This window comes from Pseudophryne corroboree, chromosome 3 (assembly GCF_028390025.1).
Source record: "Pseudophryne corroboree isolate aPseCor3 chromosome 3, aPseCor3.hap2, whole genome shotgun sequence".
NCBI classification, from domain to species: Eukaryota; Metazoa; Chordata; class Amphibia; order Anura; family Myobatrachidae; genus Pseudophryne; species Pseudophryne corroboree.
Genome location: NC_086446.1, coordinates 652,382,871 through 652,403,424, shown reverse-complemented (window position 1 = coordinate 652,403,424; position 20,554 = coordinate 652,382,871). Strand labels below are relative to the sequence as shown.

At 38.5% G+C, this 20,554-nt stretch overlaps 1 protein-coding gene across 2 annotated transcripts in view; it reads right to left on the bottom strand.

Annotated features, from left to right (window-relative positions):
* Positions 1-2,256: 2,256 nt before the first annotated feature.
* Positions 2,257-20,554, bottom strand: part of ARID5B (AT-rich interaction domain 5B) — a 351,469-nt gene continuing 333,171 nt past the window's right edge. For both annotated transcript variants that reach the window (XM_063961814.1, XM_063961815.1), the window contains one exon: positions 2,257-19,357. In XM_063961814.1, coding sequence (XP_063817884.1) covers positions 17,189-19,357 — 2,169 coding nt within the window. In that variant the 3' untranslated portion in view covers positions 2,257-17,188. The remainder of the gene's footprint in view (positions 19,358-20,554) is intronic.

Genomic DNA, 20,554 nt, shown 5'->3' with positions numbered 1-20,554 from the left:
TTAACACACACACGCCGCTGCCGCCGGAGACGCAGGAGGGACACAGGATAGGCGCGCGCTGTGCCCTCCGTGTCCCTCCTTCACAAGACAGCGGGAGATCGCCGGAGCGGGGATGGTAAGTTGTTACTTTCACTGGGGGGAGCATATTTGGCACTTGGGGGGGCATATGTGGATGTATGAGAGCATATCTGGCACTGTGGGGGCATATCTGGCAGTATGAGGGCTGTGTACGGCTAGAGCTGCAGTTCCCTCCCTAGGCTTATACTCGAGTCAATACGTTTTCCCAGGTTTTTGTGGTAAAATTAGGTGCCTCGGCTTATATTCGGGTCGATTTATACTCGAGTATATATGGTATGTCTGACTGTGTGGCCAGCTAGGCAGATGGTCATCATTGTGCTGCCATGATATTGTGCCTATTTTTATATGGAGGCCTGGAGTTGGAGCTTCATCCACCCTATTATTAATCTGGCCCTGTAATGATTGTGTATGAACACAAAGAGATAGAAGAGGATCCAGCTCTCACTTTTTTTTATTTTTTATTTTAACCACGAGGAGTCTAGCAACCCCAGAAGGAAGGAAAATACATACAGGTTTGGACTCAAATGTTTTAACATTTCTCGTCATCTGCAACATTGATGAAATGTTCCAGTTAACTTCATGTTAATCTATGTACACATTATACAATAATTGTACCAATTTGCCAATAATTGGGTGCTCTGCCACTTTTATTGTGTAGTGCAGTGGTTCTCATACTGTGTGCAGTGGCTCCCTGGGGTGCCTCTGGACACTTGCAGGGGTGCCCTGGGTTGGTGATCCAGGACCAATTAAAATGATTTATGGTCAATGTAATAGGCAAAACCAGTGCTGGTGGTTGTGAATCATAAAATATGTGCACAAAGAGAAGCAAATCTTGTCCCTCACCACACAGTGAAACCTAACATTGATATATAAACACAATTTACTCAATTAAATATTTCTTTCTAAATTTATCAAAAATAAACTTTTGTCCTAGGGGTGAGGTGAAAAAATTCTGATACTCTAGGGCATTGTAATTTAAAAAAGTTTGAGAACCACTGGTGTAGTGTGTATTTTACGATCGTTTCACTATTTTGCCGATAAACCAGAAAAATCTTGTATACAAACAAGCAAACGTGATTATCTGATCAATCTGGCAAAATGGAAAATCTCATCCTCAATCTCCTGATATCATGCAGTATGTGGGCATTCTCAATAATATGACCACATTTGCCATGTTTTTCCGTGACGTCGTCTTCCTCCTTGTGGGTGGACAAATGCAAAGTCAGCGTGGTGTGGCAGAAAATCGGTAACTTAAAAAAATAAATCTTTTAGTATGTAGCTCAGATACTGAGTCCTTACATTTCACAAAAAAATGGGTACAGTTTATGGTCTTGCCTCCTGCCCTTTATGATCAGAGAGGAATCCATCCAACATTGCGTTTCCCTGTTGTCACTACACCACCTGCATGCTGTGTAATTTCACCACCATAATCAGTGCTGTTTTTAAGCCTGGTTGTATTGAGTAATCTTTGCTTTGTTATACACTACAAGATCAAACTACTTTTCCTGGGTGGGAGTCACGGATGTGGAAGCTTCCCTTATTTGCTACATTTGGAGAGGCAGGGTTTTTAAAGGGTGTTATACAAACCTGGCCAGCTCTTTATATTCCACTTTGTATTCCAGCAATTACAAAAATAATATGGCTTCCGTATGGTGAAATTGTACAGTAGCATGCTAGCCTGACATTACTTACAGTAAATCAACATCTGAATGAATTAAGTGCTAACTACTGTGGCCTTGAGGGTTACTTTGCCATGTTCTGATGCTCATAACAGGACTCACTCCTTAGGACAAGGGGCAGGTAGAGTTAAGAATCCTGCTCCTTACTACAGCAAAGGTAATAAACACAGCTGCACTATGTGGCCGTGGGTGTGACTAATTATTTGTGTGAAGGTACAAAGGTTTGTGGGAACCAGTGGGTGTGGCTTCCAAAACCAGCTAGTGGCTGGATTTCAGAGAGGGCCAGTTTGGACTTAGCTAGTCGTCAGGGCAGCCATGTTTGCTGAAGAAATCTGATGTGACAACATTTGTGAGAAATAAAGAAGCCACTTAGCAAAGCAACCCAAGTGAAGAGTCATTCTTTGTGAAGCAAACCTTTTACACTACATCATTTTCAAAATCTTCATTTTTTAATAACCATTCTTTTAAAAACCAAAACAAAGCAAACACCAGAGGCTGGTTCATAGCAATGTTTTATTAAATATTACAGTGGATCAAAAAGTACAAAATATCTTTTTGTCTGCTGTGTGTGATTGGGAAATTTCTCAGCACATCATACAGTATCAAAAGCAATTGGGTAGGTACAATTTGGAAAACATACAAAAATTCAATGTTCTCTGTTGGCTCAGCTTTCTAGCATGGGTAGTGTTGACTCACGGAAGGTTACTCAATAACCTTTTATTTTAAAATGGAAATCAGACCTATAACATGAGTGGGTCAATATACTATATACAAATATTCACCTTACACTGCTTTTAAGCTACATCATTTAGATCACAAAAATGATACAATATTTACAGCAGATTACTTTTTTATTTAAAAAAATATACACAGCCAGCAATATATGAACAGATGCTTTAAAGTCCAAGTAAAATATCAATTACATTTACAGTAAAATGTCTTTTGTAAGTGCTTGTAGCAAATAAAACTAGTAACTTGCTGTGAGATTCAAAGTGATGACAAGTCACAGGACGAAAGACAAAACGGTAAGTAAAATAAAATTATAGCTAATTCCAAGCCATTACTAGGGTATGTATGTATACACACACACTCCCACACAGTTTGCTCTACAGTAGGGATTAGAAACCAGTGGCAATCTAACCGTTGAAATGCAACTTTTAGGTTCAGCATATTAGGAGTTGACATTGCATATCTAGGGGGAAATGTAAAGAGAAACATTTTGTCAAAATGGACGATTTCTGTTGATTTTTTGCAGCTGAATTTAAAGCTAGTTTTGTCTTACAGAACTTGGCACTTTAAATACCAACAATCCGCTATTTTGACCATCTGCCGTTCATTTTAACACCAGCCTGGTGCCGCAACTGCCTAAACAGCTATTTTGTTGACTGAGCCAATAGTCATGGATATGTAGACTGTCAATTCATTAGAGCTAGTAGTACCTCTTGAAATTTGGTCATGCCTAGTCTGTCACGCATGACCAGTGATCACTGGTTGCTAGTGAATTGATAGGTTACATGCTTGTGAATATTGGATCATCCCAGAAATGGCTGCCTCCACTATGTTTACGTGACATGAATCTTTCAGACTGCCATGATGAATGTGTCTACAAGCCCATTTACTGACACTTATTTAACGTTTTTCTTGGTGCGCCAGCACACACACATCTACATATGCAACACGACATGCATCAGTGCATACAAAACAAACATCATATACAAAAAAAGTGAGGACTATAATAGAACATCTATAATATGTGCAAGAAAAAAACACTTGAAATAAATGCTTAAAATTAAACGATGAGAAATGTCAACATTTTAAATACAGGTAGAAATGTAAACAAAAATGAGTGGACATATATACGTTTCTGAGTAATGAACATTAGTATATAAGGTACGGCTTCTTTAAAAGAGGTCATGCATTATGTCTTAATAAATTATTTTGAAATATATTTGGTTTACTTGAAAGTGGAACTTGATATAGTTTGTGATAATATGTTTGCTTTTGCAAAATATATTTTTAGCAAGATGTGTGACCAGATCTTAGCTGGGTATGTGTTTTTGAGGGCATCAGCTGTTCCCTCCTGTTTGTGATTTAAGTTCACTAAACACAAACTGTTCCCAATCTTGCCAGAGGTTATAAGAATGTTTTATCGAACAACCTTGAGAACTCATAATGAATGACTAACGCCGCAGAATTTTGTGTTACAACATTTCTTGGAAGAGAACATGTTTCATAGATTTATGAGTATTGCCAATTAGACTTCAGAGTGTGTGTTTTTTTTTACTTCAAACAACAATGGTTTAATTGCACAAATAGACTTGTGCAATTCAGTTATAAATCCTCTTGAACTCACACAATTCAAACAAAGCCTCTTTTTAAAACATTTTTCCTTTTAAATCTGCTGTTAGCTGAGCAAGAATTCAACTGTCTTTTTGAAATGTATCCAAGATTCCTGTAAGAACTATTTAAACAAATAATGCTGTGGGGGTTTGTGGCAATTGTGTTCAGTTAGAAGCCTATCTGCTGCTTACTTTGAAAACACTTTCAGGTGGAATCAATAATTTACAAAGAAACATTCTGAAAATGTAACAATGATTTCAAAATGAACAAAAATTTGCTGTGAGACACTAGCAAGTGCTGATTAAAACTATATGGTTCACTTTTAATGAGAGATGCATTGTTTCAACTTCGATTGATTGACGAGGCAAAAAAAAAACATTTTAAAATGAAATTGAGTTGCAGTATGCAATCATGGCTTTGTGTAGTAAAGTGATAGCCAAGTTTTTAACCAGAAAAGCTAAATATATGCAATGCACATAAAGGAATCAGAGTTTCCTTCTGCTGCAAGACACAGAGATTGTAGAGATTGTGGGGTATATTTACTAAAGTGTGGCTTTTTAAAAAGTGGAGGTGTTGCCCATAGCAAATAATCAGATTCTAGCTATCATTTTCTAGAAGGTATTAAATAAGTAGAATCTCATTGGTTGCTATGGGCAACATCTTCACTTCTGAAAACCTGCACTTTATTAAATATACGTGTGTGTGTGTGTGTGTGTGTGTGTTTTTATATAGGTGTGTATTAATGTATCAATAATATTATGGTCGACAGTAACCAGGACAACAACAAATGGTCGACATGCATTAGGTCAACAGGTACAAAAGATGAACATGACAATGGTCAACGTGTTTTTTGGGGGCAAATCATGTATATTAATATAATGTTATATGACTACAATCAGTACAAACAACTATGATCGCCACAGGTTACTATTCCCAATAGATGTCCACGTGGATAGTAAATCAAGCAAATGTTGGGAAAACATGTCAACCATGTGTGTGTCAACAATTGTCATGTTGACCTCTTGTACCTGCCAACCTTAAGCACTGTTGACCTTTTTGTACCCGTCGACCTAATTCCTGTTGAGCATATGGTGTTGAGCAACACATTGTTGAGCTATTATGGGAATACCTTTATATATAAATATAAAAATCTAAATACACACGTGTGTGTGTGTGTGTGTGTGTGTGTGTGTGTGTGTGTGTGTATAAATGCTGGCTGAGCCCGCTAATTTGCTGCCTTCATGTGTGCTATTTAAAATACCACAATTAGTCTAAAGGCATGTAAAACTTAAAATAAAAAAAATAAAAAACCTGGCTATGAGAAAATATTTGTTATACAGTATCTTATGTTTTCCTGCTGTCTTCAGCTAGGTTATTCAATGGCATTTTCACGAAGGTAAGAAACCAATTTTGTACTCTCATTACTTGTTAGGGCCTAATCAGACCTCATTAAATTGCTAGTGTGAGGATTGTTACTGTTGTTTCTTTCACAAACCTGCATAAGGTGTTTGTACACACACAGATGCTTCCAGTATGTGTATGCAAAAGTTAAAAAAGCCCTAAGGAAGCAAAAACAAATCTCCATTTGTCAATAAAATTGTGAATATTATTAAAAACTTAATGCTGAAGAGCACCTGATTAGATGGCTGCTGACCTTTAACAAGCATGTTGCTTAATTGGAATGTATGTATGTATGTATGTATGTATGTATGTATGTATGTATGTGTGTGTATTTTTTATATATATATATATATATATATATATAAATAAATAATATTTTATTTTTTGGGGGATATAAACATAAGGTTATTCAACTACTAAGATCTCGTGTGATGTAGGGAAAATGGCTACTGCAACTGATGAAAGAGTATATGGGGGAGATGTAATATGCCTTGGAGAGTGAGAAGAAACTACCAGCCAATCAGCTCCTGTCATTTTTCAAACACAGCCTATAACATGGCAGTTAGGAGCTGATTGGTACTCCAAAGCTTAGTACATCTCCCCTTATGAATGGTAGGTCCACAGATAGTCTCTGTTCTTTCTTTATCAGCCATGCCCATGTATGGCCCATCCCTATGGCCCATGAGTACATATATTAATCGTATTATTCTGATAAATATTGCAAGTTTTAATCTATTTTTCTATCTGCTTGTGTTTTTGCCATAATTAGCAGGGAAGGTTATAAACTGTATTATGAACAGGCAAGCAAAAGGTGAAGAGCAGCTGCCACCTACATCTGTTGGGCCATTTATTTTGTGGACTAATCCAATATTCACTACTGACCAGTGGTTTAGCCTTGAAGCATGGCTTATTTTCCTATCAGTCATAAAGTGCCACAGTGATGTCATAGAATTCTATTAAGTAATAGACTTTTGACCATCACTTAAGACCATTAAGATGGCTGCCTTCATCGTGTGTAAGGCTTATGGTTTAAAGACGTTAATTTAAATGCAAAATTTGATTTGATTTTAAATGGTTTAGCCCGTGCTCTATTTAACAGAATGCAACAACCACCTTATTGTACAGTTAGGAATGTTAAAGAAAATGAACAATAAAGAGTGAGATATTATAAACCCCAATCTATTACTGCTATTTGTTACTCATGTTAGGACTTGTTTTGCTGGCATTTAGTTTATGTGTACACCCTGTGTAGACGATGTGGCATGCACAATGGGTATGTAGGTGGGTTAAAAAAATGTAAAACCTTTATCCTATTCTAAAGACATTGCGATACAATGATCCTTAAGTGAAAAAATAATTTAGAGGGGAAATCTACCTCTTACAGTCAGCTTGGTTTCTGGCAGCTATGTTTATATGACTTTGGATGTGACCAAACCTGTGCAATTGTGGATACACCTGAGGGGGGTCTCCTATTAACTGCAAGTCATTTTTCCCGTGAATAAAAAACAGGCTTGTTTTGCGATTTTTTTACCCAGTGGTCATTTTAAAGCTATCCAGTTATATCGCGAATTTTTCATGAGAAAAAAATTAGCCTTTTTCACGTGAAAACACACAGGATCCGCAAAAAGCTACTGACCTATGTGTTTTCGCAGCCGCCTTCACTGAAAAATGCTTACTTTTTGGGGATTTGGTTTCAACTGTCTAAAGGCCAGTACTCACCGGCAGATCAGGGGAGAGATGTGTGTTGAGCGAACCGCGATGTGTGCAGAATGTGCGGGGGGGCCGCTCATTTCACCCAGCGTGTGAAATGAGCGATCTGCTAGATTGACAGGCCAATCTAGCAGCAGCAATAGCGACGCACGGGGCCGCGGATCGCTATCGCTGTGGGGGGTACACATGGAGAGATCTTGCTGAAAATCTAAGCAATCTAGTCAGATTGCTTAGATTATCGCTCCGTGCAGGCGAAACAAAATCCCTGATAAGTGCCAGCATCAGGGCTAATAGGCTAGCCCCGGGCGAGTCAAATAGCCAGGTTAATTACAACAGCTAATTGGATAACGCCCAGTAAATTTGTTTATTTTCATTGCACCTAATGGAAACATGCATGTGCGTACTATTACTGTTATTGCTAGCACAAATAAACTAAATGATCAGAGTTCCGCATGCTATAATAGATGGATGTAATGATGCTTCACTGGCATTGAGAGATGCAAGCCCAAACAGGGAACATACTGTCTTACTACATTTATATTGCCTTTCTTATCTGTTAAAAAAACAACCCTTTTTGTCTCTCTTTCTCTCTATCAAGCATCATTGCCTCCTGATTGACTGTTAACTTAAAAAGGACAATGGACAAACAAGACCGAAGCAAATGAAGTGGAAACAGAGTACAATGTCTGCAAAATAATCAAAAGAATAGATAAAGGAAAAGAAATCACACTATGGCAAGCTGCACACCTGGAAAAAAAAAATCTAGAGGCTGATAACAGGTCTTCTGAAATGTTTAAAGGAAAGTTGCCTATTTCAAGTTATTACATGACTGGTCTCACTGGGCTACATGTTTTACAGTGCCTGCTGTGATTACTAGTTACCTAACATAAGGAGAAAGATGTATTACGCCTTTGAGAATGATAAATGGAGAGAGATAAAGTACCAACCATTCCAATCAGCTCCTAACTGCCATGTCACAGGTTGAGTTTGAAAAATCACAGGTAGGAGCTGTTTTGTACTTTATGGGGTCTATTTACTAAGCCTTGGATGTAGATAAAGTGGATGGAGACAAAGTAACATCCAGACGGCTCCTAACTGTCATGCCATGGGCTGTGTTTGAAAAATGACAGTTAGGAACCGATTGGCTGGTACTTTATATCCAGCAATTTTATCTCCATCCAAGGCTTAGTAAACAGACCCCTAAGTCACTTAACTTTTTCTTTCTCCAAGGCTTAGTGCATCTGCCCCATAGAGAGATGGCTGTTAGTGATGCTCATTCTTTTTTTTTCAATCATCAGCAAAGTGTTGTCTTAAAAGAATTGGTTCACAAAGAGAAAATGGAATACCTAGCAATCATAGGTGCCAAATCCCATTATCTCCGTGCTACTAGATTTCACTAGGTTATACTGTATATATAAACTATGTATAATGGACCTACACTTTACCATACCTCCTTATGAACAAACATGCAAAATTGTGACATTATTCGCACCAAAAACACCCATTTGGGGATTAAACTCTGCTTCTATAAGCACAAGCCCTGCCCATTTATGAGGTCCATGAATCGGAACAGTTGGGAGGAATGCCTTACCATGACTGCAGCATCATTCATTTTTGCAGGCTGATTCCATGTTGCCACTTACCCTACATAACACCATTTCCCATGTCAAATGGAGAACCGGTCTAACCAGGCCAGATATAGTACATTAAGCTTTTATGGGATGGGCTACTTGGCCTATGTGGGCATAACCAGGAGTTTGTCTAATGATTAAGCTATATTGATCTAATTAGTGAGGTTTCACTACATGGCCTATGTGGGCCGATGCAGGCGTTTGTCTAATGATTAAGCATATTGATCTAATTAGTGAGGTGGGCAATGATTGCACAGTGTCAGATAATGTTTGTCATATGACCACGTTTTCTGCTACTTCAGAATGATATCTGATCAGATACAACCAGATGTTTATCATGTAGCTTGGGGAAACTTTGTTAGAAAATTACCAAATTGGTGGTTTTGGGCAGAAAGGAAAGGAGGATGGAATCCTACAAATTGGGTAAGGAATGCTAAATTGAGATGCTTTTTTCGAGTCCTTCCAGTTCCTCTCTCCCACTAAAAGTAATACGAGCTACTAGACACACAGAGACCTTTATGTCCAGGACCAATTTTAATTATTTATGATCAATGCAATAGGCCACAGGTTCTCAAACTCGGTCCTCAGGACCCCACACAGTGCATGTTTTGCAGGTCTCCTCACAGAATCGCAAGTGAAATAATTAGCTCCACCTGTGGACCTTTTAAAATGTGTCTGTGAGTAATTAATACACCTGTGCACCTGCTGGGTTACCTGCAAAACATGCACTGTGTGGGGTCCTGAGGACCGAGTTTGAGAACCCCTGCAATAGGCAAAACCAGTGCTGGTGACTGTCAATCATAAAATATGTGGACAAATAGAAGCAAATCTTGTCCCTCACCACACAATTCAACCTAAGGATGACAAACACAATTTACCTTAATTTAATATTTCTAACCAAATTTCTCAATAAGAAAGTTTTGGCCTAGAGGTCCTGTGAAAAAAATTCTAATACTCTAGGGTGCTGTGATTAAAAAAGGTTTGGGAATTACTGGAATAGAATATTTAGAGACCAATTCAATTAGGAGCAAATTACTATTGTACAGATGTGTCCTAATACATTATTGCTGTTATGGCACCAAACAGGCCCCTCTCGGAGCACCATGGGCATCTTTGTGTCTTTTGACTGTGTGAGTTTCTGAATTTGTATACGTAATGCTTCGATGCAAAAATGTCGCCCTACGCTAGAGAGCTGCAACAGGACCTAGTGGCTCACTTGCAACAGGTATTTTGCACAACATTGAGTACTGAGGGTAGATGTATGAGGACACATCTGTAGCTTTGTGTGATGTGTCTCTGGGACAATAATCACATCAGGGCTAACAGGCCCTACACACTGGCCGTTCCGCCGCCGATCTGCCCGACGGCAGATACGGCCGACGGGGGACCCGGCGGCGGAGGGGCAGTGACGGGGGAGTGAAGTTTCTTCACTCCCCCCGTCACCCGGCTGCATTGAAGTGCAGGCAAATATGGATGAGATCATCCATATTGGCCTGCATGTACAGACGACGGGAGACCAGCAATGAACAAGCGCGGTGCCGCGCATCGTTCATCACTGGAGCCTCCACACTGCACGATATGAACGTTATCTCGTTCATTAATGAACGAGATCGTTCATATCGTACAGTCATGTCAGCCAGTGTGTAGGGCCCTTTAGATACAGGTAGGACCTTGTGCTTAATTGAATTGGCCCCTTTGATTATGAAGGAAAGAGGGAGGCGGTACCATGATAATGTGATTCCGGGCCGTAACTATGGCTGTGAGAGAGGGGCTGCCACAGTAGGCGTAAATCTGTAGATGGGCACTGGAAATTATTATAGTATACCATAGAATAAGAGGGCTTAGGGGTCAAATTTCCTTATCACCCAGGATCTATCATTCAATTAACAGCTTTTTATACACTTCTCAGAAAATTGCTTCATAATCATGGCCCCACCCAATTCACTGCAGAAATTAACAGAAGGCGTGTGTCTCCTGAACATCCTGGGAGAGAAGGCAAGTGTGGAATAAAGCACTCCTGCATATCTGAAGATCCATTTTACACTACACAACAGTCCAATATATCATGCTAAATCTGCCTTTAATTGCTTTATATAAATTCTCTATGAAACTCTTGTTATAGTCTAGAATATCACATACGTATTTCTATAGAATGGTACCTGAGTGTGCTATGTTACATGGTTTTATTTTTCAAATATTTCCCCAAAATGATTAGAGAACAAAGGAATTGGTTTATTAATATAATTCTAGCCAGCAATATGGAAGTACTTACATTTGTTTTCATTTGAATAAAGAATAATTCATGGCAGTTTATATTACGCACGCAGCTAAATTTGCTTGCCCACTGAGAAAGATAATCAAGCCGTTTTATATATTACATCTAATGTGAGAAGCTTTATGGCTTTGTTAAGCTTGAGTACAATTTTGTGGGTTTTTTATGTTTAACCAGGCTATTAAAAAAAATAAATACGCAATGCAATTTACATCTTTGGATTACTTCAGACTAAAAATATATATTAGCTCCCTATAGCTCAAGTCGTAATGTTTTATTCTTAAAGAGCACCTGTCACTTACGCACAGTGAAGGCAGCCATTTTGTCGGAGACTATCAACTCACTGGACACAAGTGACAACACTGATGGATATTAATGAAGTCAGACACTGATTCCTAGAACACTTATATACTGCAATCTCATGAATAAAAGTGAATAGAACAATCTGAATACACCACCTGGATCACATAGTAAAATACATTCTGGCTACGATGGATGATTATTTATTAGACAACATAATTACGTCAAACCCAATCATACACTAAACACATTTATAAATGAAATGTTTTAAAAGCATTACCCTTATTAAAGGTTTTGCAGGCAAAAGAAAATCTGCATTGTTTCAACCAGCTTATCCTTCAGATCTGTAAGTAATGTGTCAGCAATTATATTTGCAGAAAGGGATTAAAAAAAAAAATTAACTAGACTCCTAGCTGTGAGCAGTAATTGCTGGCTAAACAAGACCAATATTTAAAATAAGGAATCTGACTTTTGTTTTATAAACACAAAGGAGCCTGTTCATGAACTGCACTATACATATTCACGGAGATTAAAATGTTAATAATTATCATTAATTCTGCACATAAAACAATGCAAAATGCATCATGCAGCAAAGTAATGGAGACGCAATCATCGTTACTAAACTGCCACAATTTGCACACTTCAGGGCTGACGCAGAGTTAGCGCAAACCAGTTTTATGGATGGCTCTTGCATGCTTTCACACTTAGTGTGTTCTGATGCAGAGTGTATGCAAATTTAGGCAGCTCTGTTGAATTTTCACTTGTGGGTATAAATGGGAAGTAATGGAGTGTTCTCACATGGGGTAGGTTTAACCAGGGAATGTTGTCAGAATTGTGCTCTATGCACAGTTGTGTGTATGTGTAAATATACCTATTTTCATGTGAATCTTTTCAGGCTGCTTCAAGTAGGGCATGGTTATGATGGCTATGAAACGGAACTTACAGATGGGGCTGTGCGGTTGCATAGTTACGTACAGTACAAATCTGCGTACAGCCGAACATCCATCTGGTAATTACAGCGAAGTAGTGTTCAACTTTGCAATCAGTTCCTTACTGCCTCATGACACTAGTTCCTAGTGAATTTACAGGTTTCATACTCATGAATGCGGTTTCATTCCACAACTATAGGTATTAATGAACATAAATTAGACATCAATGATCATAAGATGTAACACGTTTTAGACTTTGATATAGGATGTTGTTCTTCACTCAGAAACAAATGAACATTAAATTATAAAAGAAAGGCAGGTAAGCTGGGGAGCCCCATACTGTAACACCATGAACTGTGGTCCTAGTGGCTTCTGTTATAAACCATATACATTTAGCTGTTTCACTGTTTAGGAAGCAAGTATTGTCCACTAATAGACACCAAAACTCTTCTCTACTATGGAACTAAATTATATATTTGACATCTATGCATTTTAAGTATCTTTATACTGATATTCCCCTTACTGGTAAAGTTGCTTATGTCAGCAGAAACTGTAATGTATCATGCTGGGTAAGGCAAAAGGCTGAGACATAAGAAATACTCTACAGAGATTCTTAATGGTATGGTCATTGTGTACATTGGAGTTTGAAAATCATTAACAAATACACTGATCACCCTTCATCAGCGATATCCAGACTATTGATAGAGACAGTGTCTAGATAGTCAATAGGTTGACACCATATTGTTGACAAGGTCAAAAGGTACAAAAGATCGACACAATTTTTTAATTTTTTTTTTTTTGGGGGGGGGCTAACATTTCTTTCAACTCCTGCTTGGTTTACCATCCACTAATAAGGATCATGATGATGGAACACACAAGATAATACTAAATAAAAACTTGGGCTGACCATGTCGACCTTTTGTACTGTCTACCTTCTACCTGTCAACCATATTGTGTCGGCCTATTGACTATCTAATAACTAGATGTTCTACAGCACAACCTTATCAGCACCCTTACATCACTTCCTGGGAATGTAAGTGAATTTCATACTTTACATGTACAGAATCCCAGATTTTGTGGACAGTCACTGGTGTGACTGCTTCTTGTTTAGCACAATACTACACTCACTTTGTAATGTGTGATTTATCTACATACACAAATGTAAAATGCACAGCCAAAGAGGAAAACAGCATTTTTTCCTACTGGGCAGGTATTTCTCAATAAAAAATAGACATCCACATTCTTGTTCAGTAAATATGTCCACCATAAAAATAAGCTGATTATAATAAACCTTGGGGCATAACACTGTAGAATGTGCTTTGATTAAAATATATTCTGAATCCATTATGTGCATTTTTTGCAGTACATATTAATTTTTTCATTCATCTCTACTGAAAACAGGTCAACTATAGATACATCTACTTAAAATCTATTCAGCAGAATGAGAGGAGAACAAACGCAAATGATAAACAGTAAAAAGCTGGCTACATCACACAATCCTCTGTTGCTCTAATAGTAAATGCATCAAAGTCAGAAAGATATAAAGAACAGTGCTAATGGTACAAAACACAGCCTGCAATTGTTTTTTTTTTTTAACCACCAGGGGTATTTGAAGCTGTTGCAAGACTTTAATAATAATAACAACTTTAATAATAACTCAGCACTAAAGGGGGTATTCATCAAAGTTCAGAGAGAGATAACATTGTGAAAATACCAGCCAATCAGCTTCTGCCTTAGATTTTACAGACTATAGGGGGCATCCAATTACCCATGATTAAACATCGGGATCAAAAAAATGGGAGTTTTTCCGCACTTTTTCACAGATATTTATTTACGGGGTATCCAATTAGATAAAGTAAAAAAATACTTTTCTAACGAAAATACACAGGTTCAGTAAAACTCGTGTGTGTTTGCCGCCGCAGCTATGAAAAGCCGGTGCTTATTGGGGATTTTGCTTCGCCTGCCCAAGGCAGGTTAAACAGATCCCCCATAAGCCGTGGCTCATGCCAGTTTATCGGGGCTAATAGGCTAGCCCCTGGCAAGCAATCACCTGTGGTCAATGACTGCGGGTGATTGGATACAGCCCCATTTTTGAAAAAGGACAGTTAGGATCTGATTGTTTGGTACTTTATCTCTCACAATTTTATCTCTATCCAAACTTTGATAAATGCCCCCTAAATGTCTTATTTAGTGTGCACAACTTTTTATGTTTGTGTGAGTTCACTTGTGCTATATTATACAGTATTATCAACATTAGGGAATGTCACCTTTGCTTAATCATTACTGATCGCTTAACTATTCCTAATTTGTAACAGTCTACTGGAGATTACATGGTTATAAAGGAGTTAATAAATAATTACTACTGATTACATGCATATTTGTATTTGCTATTAGATTGTAAGCTCCTTTGGGCACTGTTATTTTCACCTTTGGTTTAATGTAATTTGTTTGTACTATGAGCCCCTGTGTAATATATCAGCCTTTATAAATATATAATAATAATAATAATAATAATAATAATAATAATAATAATAATAATAATATCATCATCATAAATCACCAGGGATTTTTTTACAAGTATAAATTTATATTGCAAATTGTTTTATATGAGGATGTATATGTATTTTCAGTTACTGTATATACAGATGTGATAGCCACTCTAAGAACTCATTTAGATAAGTACTATTGTACACTGCTCATAATCTGTTGTGTTAAATAATATTTTTTATATGTAAACTCCTCCTTCCAGCAACACGTAGAACCACAGGGACCCAACACCTGCAATGTCACTTGAGAATCCTTCAGGGCCGCTCAGACACCTGTGAATGTCCAGTGTAGTGTTCAAGCGTCAACTGTTAAAATGGAGAAATTGATCATTCATTTTAGTGGTGGGATTTATGTGTATTGTACCATATCAATAATTAGAAGATCCTGTTATAGCCATCTTTTTGTGAAAGCAACTGTCGTAAAAGCCCTGTAATAAATGTCCTTAAATCCTAAAGTGAACAAACTAATATAAATGTATCACTCTTAAATGTGTAATTTTTCTACTACAACGATTTCAGAAATACAAAAACCCATTAAATTCCTGCTCAGGTAGGCAGGCTATAGTAAATATAGTAAATACAAGGCTAGACTTATTGAAGTAGCTTAAAATTGTGTACAGAATTTTATGCACATAAAAAACAATATTCATCAATAGCATTAGTATTGTTCTTAATGCTCTCCCAGACACAAATGCCCAGTAGTAAGGGAAGAGAAGAAAAATGTACCTCTTGGCTTTCCCATCACTGTGATTATGGCATCTATGAATTAAGACTCAGACAGAGAGAGATAAAGTACCAGCCAATCAGCTCCTAACTGCCATGTTACAGGCTGTGCTTGAAGAATGACAAGAGCTGATTGGCTGGTACTTTATCTCCATCCAAGGCTTAGCACGTAGACTCTTATATCTCTGTCAAGGTTATGCCTATAGGTAACACCTCCACATATCTGTTACTTTAGAAACTTTAGTAAATGTACCCCTAGGTGTTTTAGAAAATCTATGCCATATATTTATTTTCTTTGCAAAATAAGAATGTAACGTAACACATTAATAGGACCTACTGATCTCTCTGGGGTATGATGCACTTTGGGGGATGTTTATCAAACTTTCTGAAGATGACAAGGTTAGGTGTTGCCTCATTTTATAGAATGTACTAGATAAATGGTAGCTAGATTCTGATTGGTTGCTGATGGCAACACCTTCAGTTGTCCTCTGTAGGTTTGATAAATCTCCCTCTGTGGGAGGAATTCAAACATTTTTTCACAGTCGATATCCCTTCTAAAGAGACAGACCGATATTCAATTGTTTGTGCCAGCAGGAGCAAGTTACAAGGCACCCAATACTTACTGCGCACAAATGCACCGGGTTTAGATGTGTAAAGGTAAAGTGGCTAAACCTGAATTTATGTGGATTTCTGCTCAATACCTCAGGTGGAAGCAAGCAGAAATAATGTCTGCCAGCGGTACCCATGCCCACTGGTACAAAAACTTACGTTGTTCCCATCACTTTTTAAAACTGAATTATCCCCTGCGTGTCTTACAGTATGTGTCTCAATGATGTAAGTAATTCCTAATGACTTTGTAGGCTTTCATTAATGTGTGCGATTATCCCCCCAAAATTATTGCCTCAGGGGTGCAGATGAAGAAGTTGTTGGTTAAAGTATAACTCTAAACACATACTCAATTAACCTCTCAACATGACCTTGCAGTTAACACATAATTGTTTAATAAAAAAAAAGATTTAAAAAAAAGCACAGGAATCAACTGAAAGATTAATCCATATAAATTATGTGAACAGACAGTGACACTGGAACTTTTAAGACCAGATATGTACAGTCGATTGAACAGTGTTTACCTTTCCACCATTAATAGTGTTAAAATTTCTTAAACTGATTGACTTGTTACTATACATTGCATTGATTGAACCTTTAACAGTATAAAAAAAAACAAAGCAAAAAGCATTTTCTCCAAAGTGTACATATGTTCCAATATTTCAACCTCTGACATTCCAGACTCTTTATGGCCAACTTTCACAAACATGTGCAACACGCTAGGTTCCCTAGGCTTAGCAATGATGTTAAAATTGTGTTGTGCAAATCAAGTCAACTGTTCCCATAACAAAAACTGTGAACAACTCCAGTCAGAGTGGGACCTGCAATCCATTGTTCTTACCTCTAACATATTACTTGTACAGTTATAGTGTGGCTCACAAAGTAGACAAGGGTATTTTTTATGCAGAATATTGTGCTGGGCAAGGAATGTAGCTAAAGTATTAACATTTTGCTTTTCTCACAGGGAAGTTCCTTAAAGTTTTGTGCTAGGGTGTACAGATGACAGCTGGGAGGATGGAAAAGAGGACTGCGGATTGATAGCAGTTAAAGGATAAAGATTGTTGTGTAGTAGGTCACCATAAGAAGATCCTACAGGGGCAGCCGAAGCCAAATGTCTATACAGATGCTGCGAATTAGTGGAGTTAGTTAGATACTGTCTTTGCATCATCAAAGAATGGAGGGCTAAAGGTTGCATTAGTGGAGAAAGCACACTCTGGTTTTTCAAGTACTGCAGTTGATGTGAATAGGCAGTAGGTATCCGCGTGCTTAGCCCACTACATAAACCTCCATGGTAGAGCCCGGGAAAGATTGGCGTTGAAAGTGGATACTTGTGGCTCTCCATCATACTAGCAGGATGAAGGTCATGCATTGACTTGCTGCTTTCACCCTCTTGACCTGTAAATGTCTCTTTCCCAGGCATCTCCTTTGGTGCATTTAGAGGAGACACAGCTCGTATTTTTTTCTCAGAGATAGGACTGTCCATATCATCTAAGTTTCTTTTCAAAGATCGTGAGGTCCCAAAGTTGTGATGGTTGGCCTTACCAATTGTGATTGGATGGACTGTGCTTTCCATCTTTCTTAAGTGATCAAGTCTTGCATTATGAGTCTTGACAGGCCTGTGCACCGATTCCGCATGTCTTTTCGATACTGGTATCGTCATCGGTGAAACTCGACAGGCTTTTGGGTTACAGTCTATGCCCATCTTTTTGTTGTTTGGAACTTGAAATGGGCTTTGATGAGTTTTGCTTTCTTGCTGTATCAAATGATGAGAGAGATTCGTTCCTGGCATTTTTGCAGTGTGCTTGTGCATAGATTTGGGAAGGCTCAAATCAGTTGGCTGGTCGTCCATGCTATCAGAGACATTCTGTTTTTCTTGTTGGTGCAAAGAGTGATGGTAGTGAAGTTTTTCTTGGTGTTTGTGTGGAGAAGACACATTTTCAGTTTCTCGAAACATTTCCCGAGCATGATATTTTGATGAATGTTCATTATGTAGATGGTGCTCTGTTTGCCTGTAAAGCCTATGCAGATGAGGTGATGAGTAGAACTCAGCCAAGAAGCTGGGCACATTGGAATGCTGTGCAGCTCTCTTCTCGGCCATTTGCTCTTTGCATTCAAGCATGCTGGACTTCAAGGAGTACGACTCAGCAAGCACATTCTGATGGTGCTTGGCAAAGTCACAGCGGTAAGAATCTGTTTTGTTTAATGTGTTGCTTTTGTAAACTTCATTCATGTTCTTTTTGTCGTCTGGAGTTTTTTGCTTAAAACTTTGAACATGTTGTATCACAGAAGGTCTGTTCACTGCCACTGTATCAGCGTTAGATACCTGATGAGTTTGCACTAAGGGTGGAGATATATCTGTTCTGGAATTTGATTTTTTTTTGCTAATTAAGGGTGGTGGGGAACCGTAAGGAGAGTAACTCCCAGTTTGTGAAGCCCCACTCACCTGTGACAAAAGCTTCTTTTTTGCCAAAGGAGACATTATTCCTGGGTTTCCCCTTGAATAAAGCAGAGGTGTATAACTGAACGACGATTCTTCATTTGACGAGGATGAAGTCTCCTTCTCTTTCAGCATGTCAAGCGTCTGCACCAAATACACTTTGGGATTTTGCTTCAGTGCATTTTGTAAAATGTTGCTGTCCAGGGGATTTTTTAGGTCCTCCGAGACCAGCGGGTCCATTTTTACAGTACAGTTTGCTATATAATCTGGAATATCTGGAATTTTTTCATCTTCCATGTGGATTTCATGCTGCATTTGTACCTGAATTGTGGGAAACATATTGTAATGTCCTTCATGTTCATCCCTTTCTGTTGGCTCTGACAATTCTTGTTTGCTTTGCTCTTGTTTTATTATTGTTGAATCTTCTGTGAGCATTTGTGGTTGTTCATCTGCTGGAGTGGAATTAATCTCTTTTATTACATGAGTGAGTGAGTCAGTGGGAATAGGTTCCGAGGGCATTTTATAATCTTCTTTCACATGGCAAGTGTTGGGAGCTAACTCCTCCATTTCTTCTTTTTCCAGAGGTGAAGATCTTCTAGCTTCTGTCACTTCAGCGCAGTCTATAGATGGCTTAGTTTCCTCTGAATCATATACAACAGATGCATTTTGATCATCTACTTCCAGATGAGTCTCCTCTAATGAAACCTAAAAAACATAGACTGTTTTAGTGTTTTATTCTTTAAATAGGCTTAATAGCAGGCAGGAATCTAAGGAAATATCCACCTTTTAAAAAGTGCAAATAGTATGCTTCCATTTAAAATTAAAATAATCTTTCATTAGTTAGAATCATCCTGCACTTACCAATTGGCAGTTGTTTATGCACTGTGGCAAATGTATGGGGCAGATTCAATCAGCTGTGAGATTGTGGTGCATTGTTACACAAATTTCCATGTATTACAATAGGTAAAACCATGCAAGCATACCTATGGGGTATGAGGCAAAATAAGCAAGGATTTCCTACCCTAATATCCATTTAGGTTAAGATAGAACCTTGCAGGTAATTGAATCTGCCCCAATGCTTTTGAAATAGTTTCCAGAATTACTTGAAACAACTGTAGACTGAGACAGTCAGACTGCTTTACATTCAGTCTGCTGCGTGGTCTAGAAACTGTGGGGCAGATGTATTAAGCATGTAGAAGTGATAAAGTGGAAGGTGATAACACACCAATCAGCTCCTCACTGTCAAGTTACAGGCTGGGTTTAACAAATGACAGTTAGGATACGGCCACACATAGCTGCCAAGCGGGTCCTGTTCAGCGGGACCCGCTTGGCCGCAAGGAGACTGCATATGGGCGCCTATGCAGGCACCTACATATGTGCAGCAGTCCCGCTGCCGCTGGCTCCGACGACAGCATGCTGCGGTTGGGCTGGATGACAGGATGGCGGGATTTCATAGTGAACACATACATTTCAATGTATATGTTCAGACAATGCGGCTGTGCCACCCTGAAATCCTGTATGTCACTGGCCAGATCCTGTTCTGCAGGATCCCACAGAACAGGATCCGTGTGCACACAAACTCTTTCTCCTGGCCAAGCGGATCCCGTACAGCAGGATCCGCTTGCCCGCTATGCATGGCCCAGCACTTAGAAGCTGATTGGCTGGTGCGTTATCACCTTCCACTTTATCACTTCTCCAGACTTAATATATCTGTCCCTATGACAGTTATGTGCAGCCACCCACTAAGCAGGGTATACTACAGGTATCAACTCCTAAGGGGTAGAATAAGGGTAAAATGTTCCGCCCACCAAACACGCTTAATCTGCTACTTTAAACCAATTGCTTTGTGACCAAATACATTAATCTTTAGTACAGTACTCAGTACAATATTAGTAAAGTAAG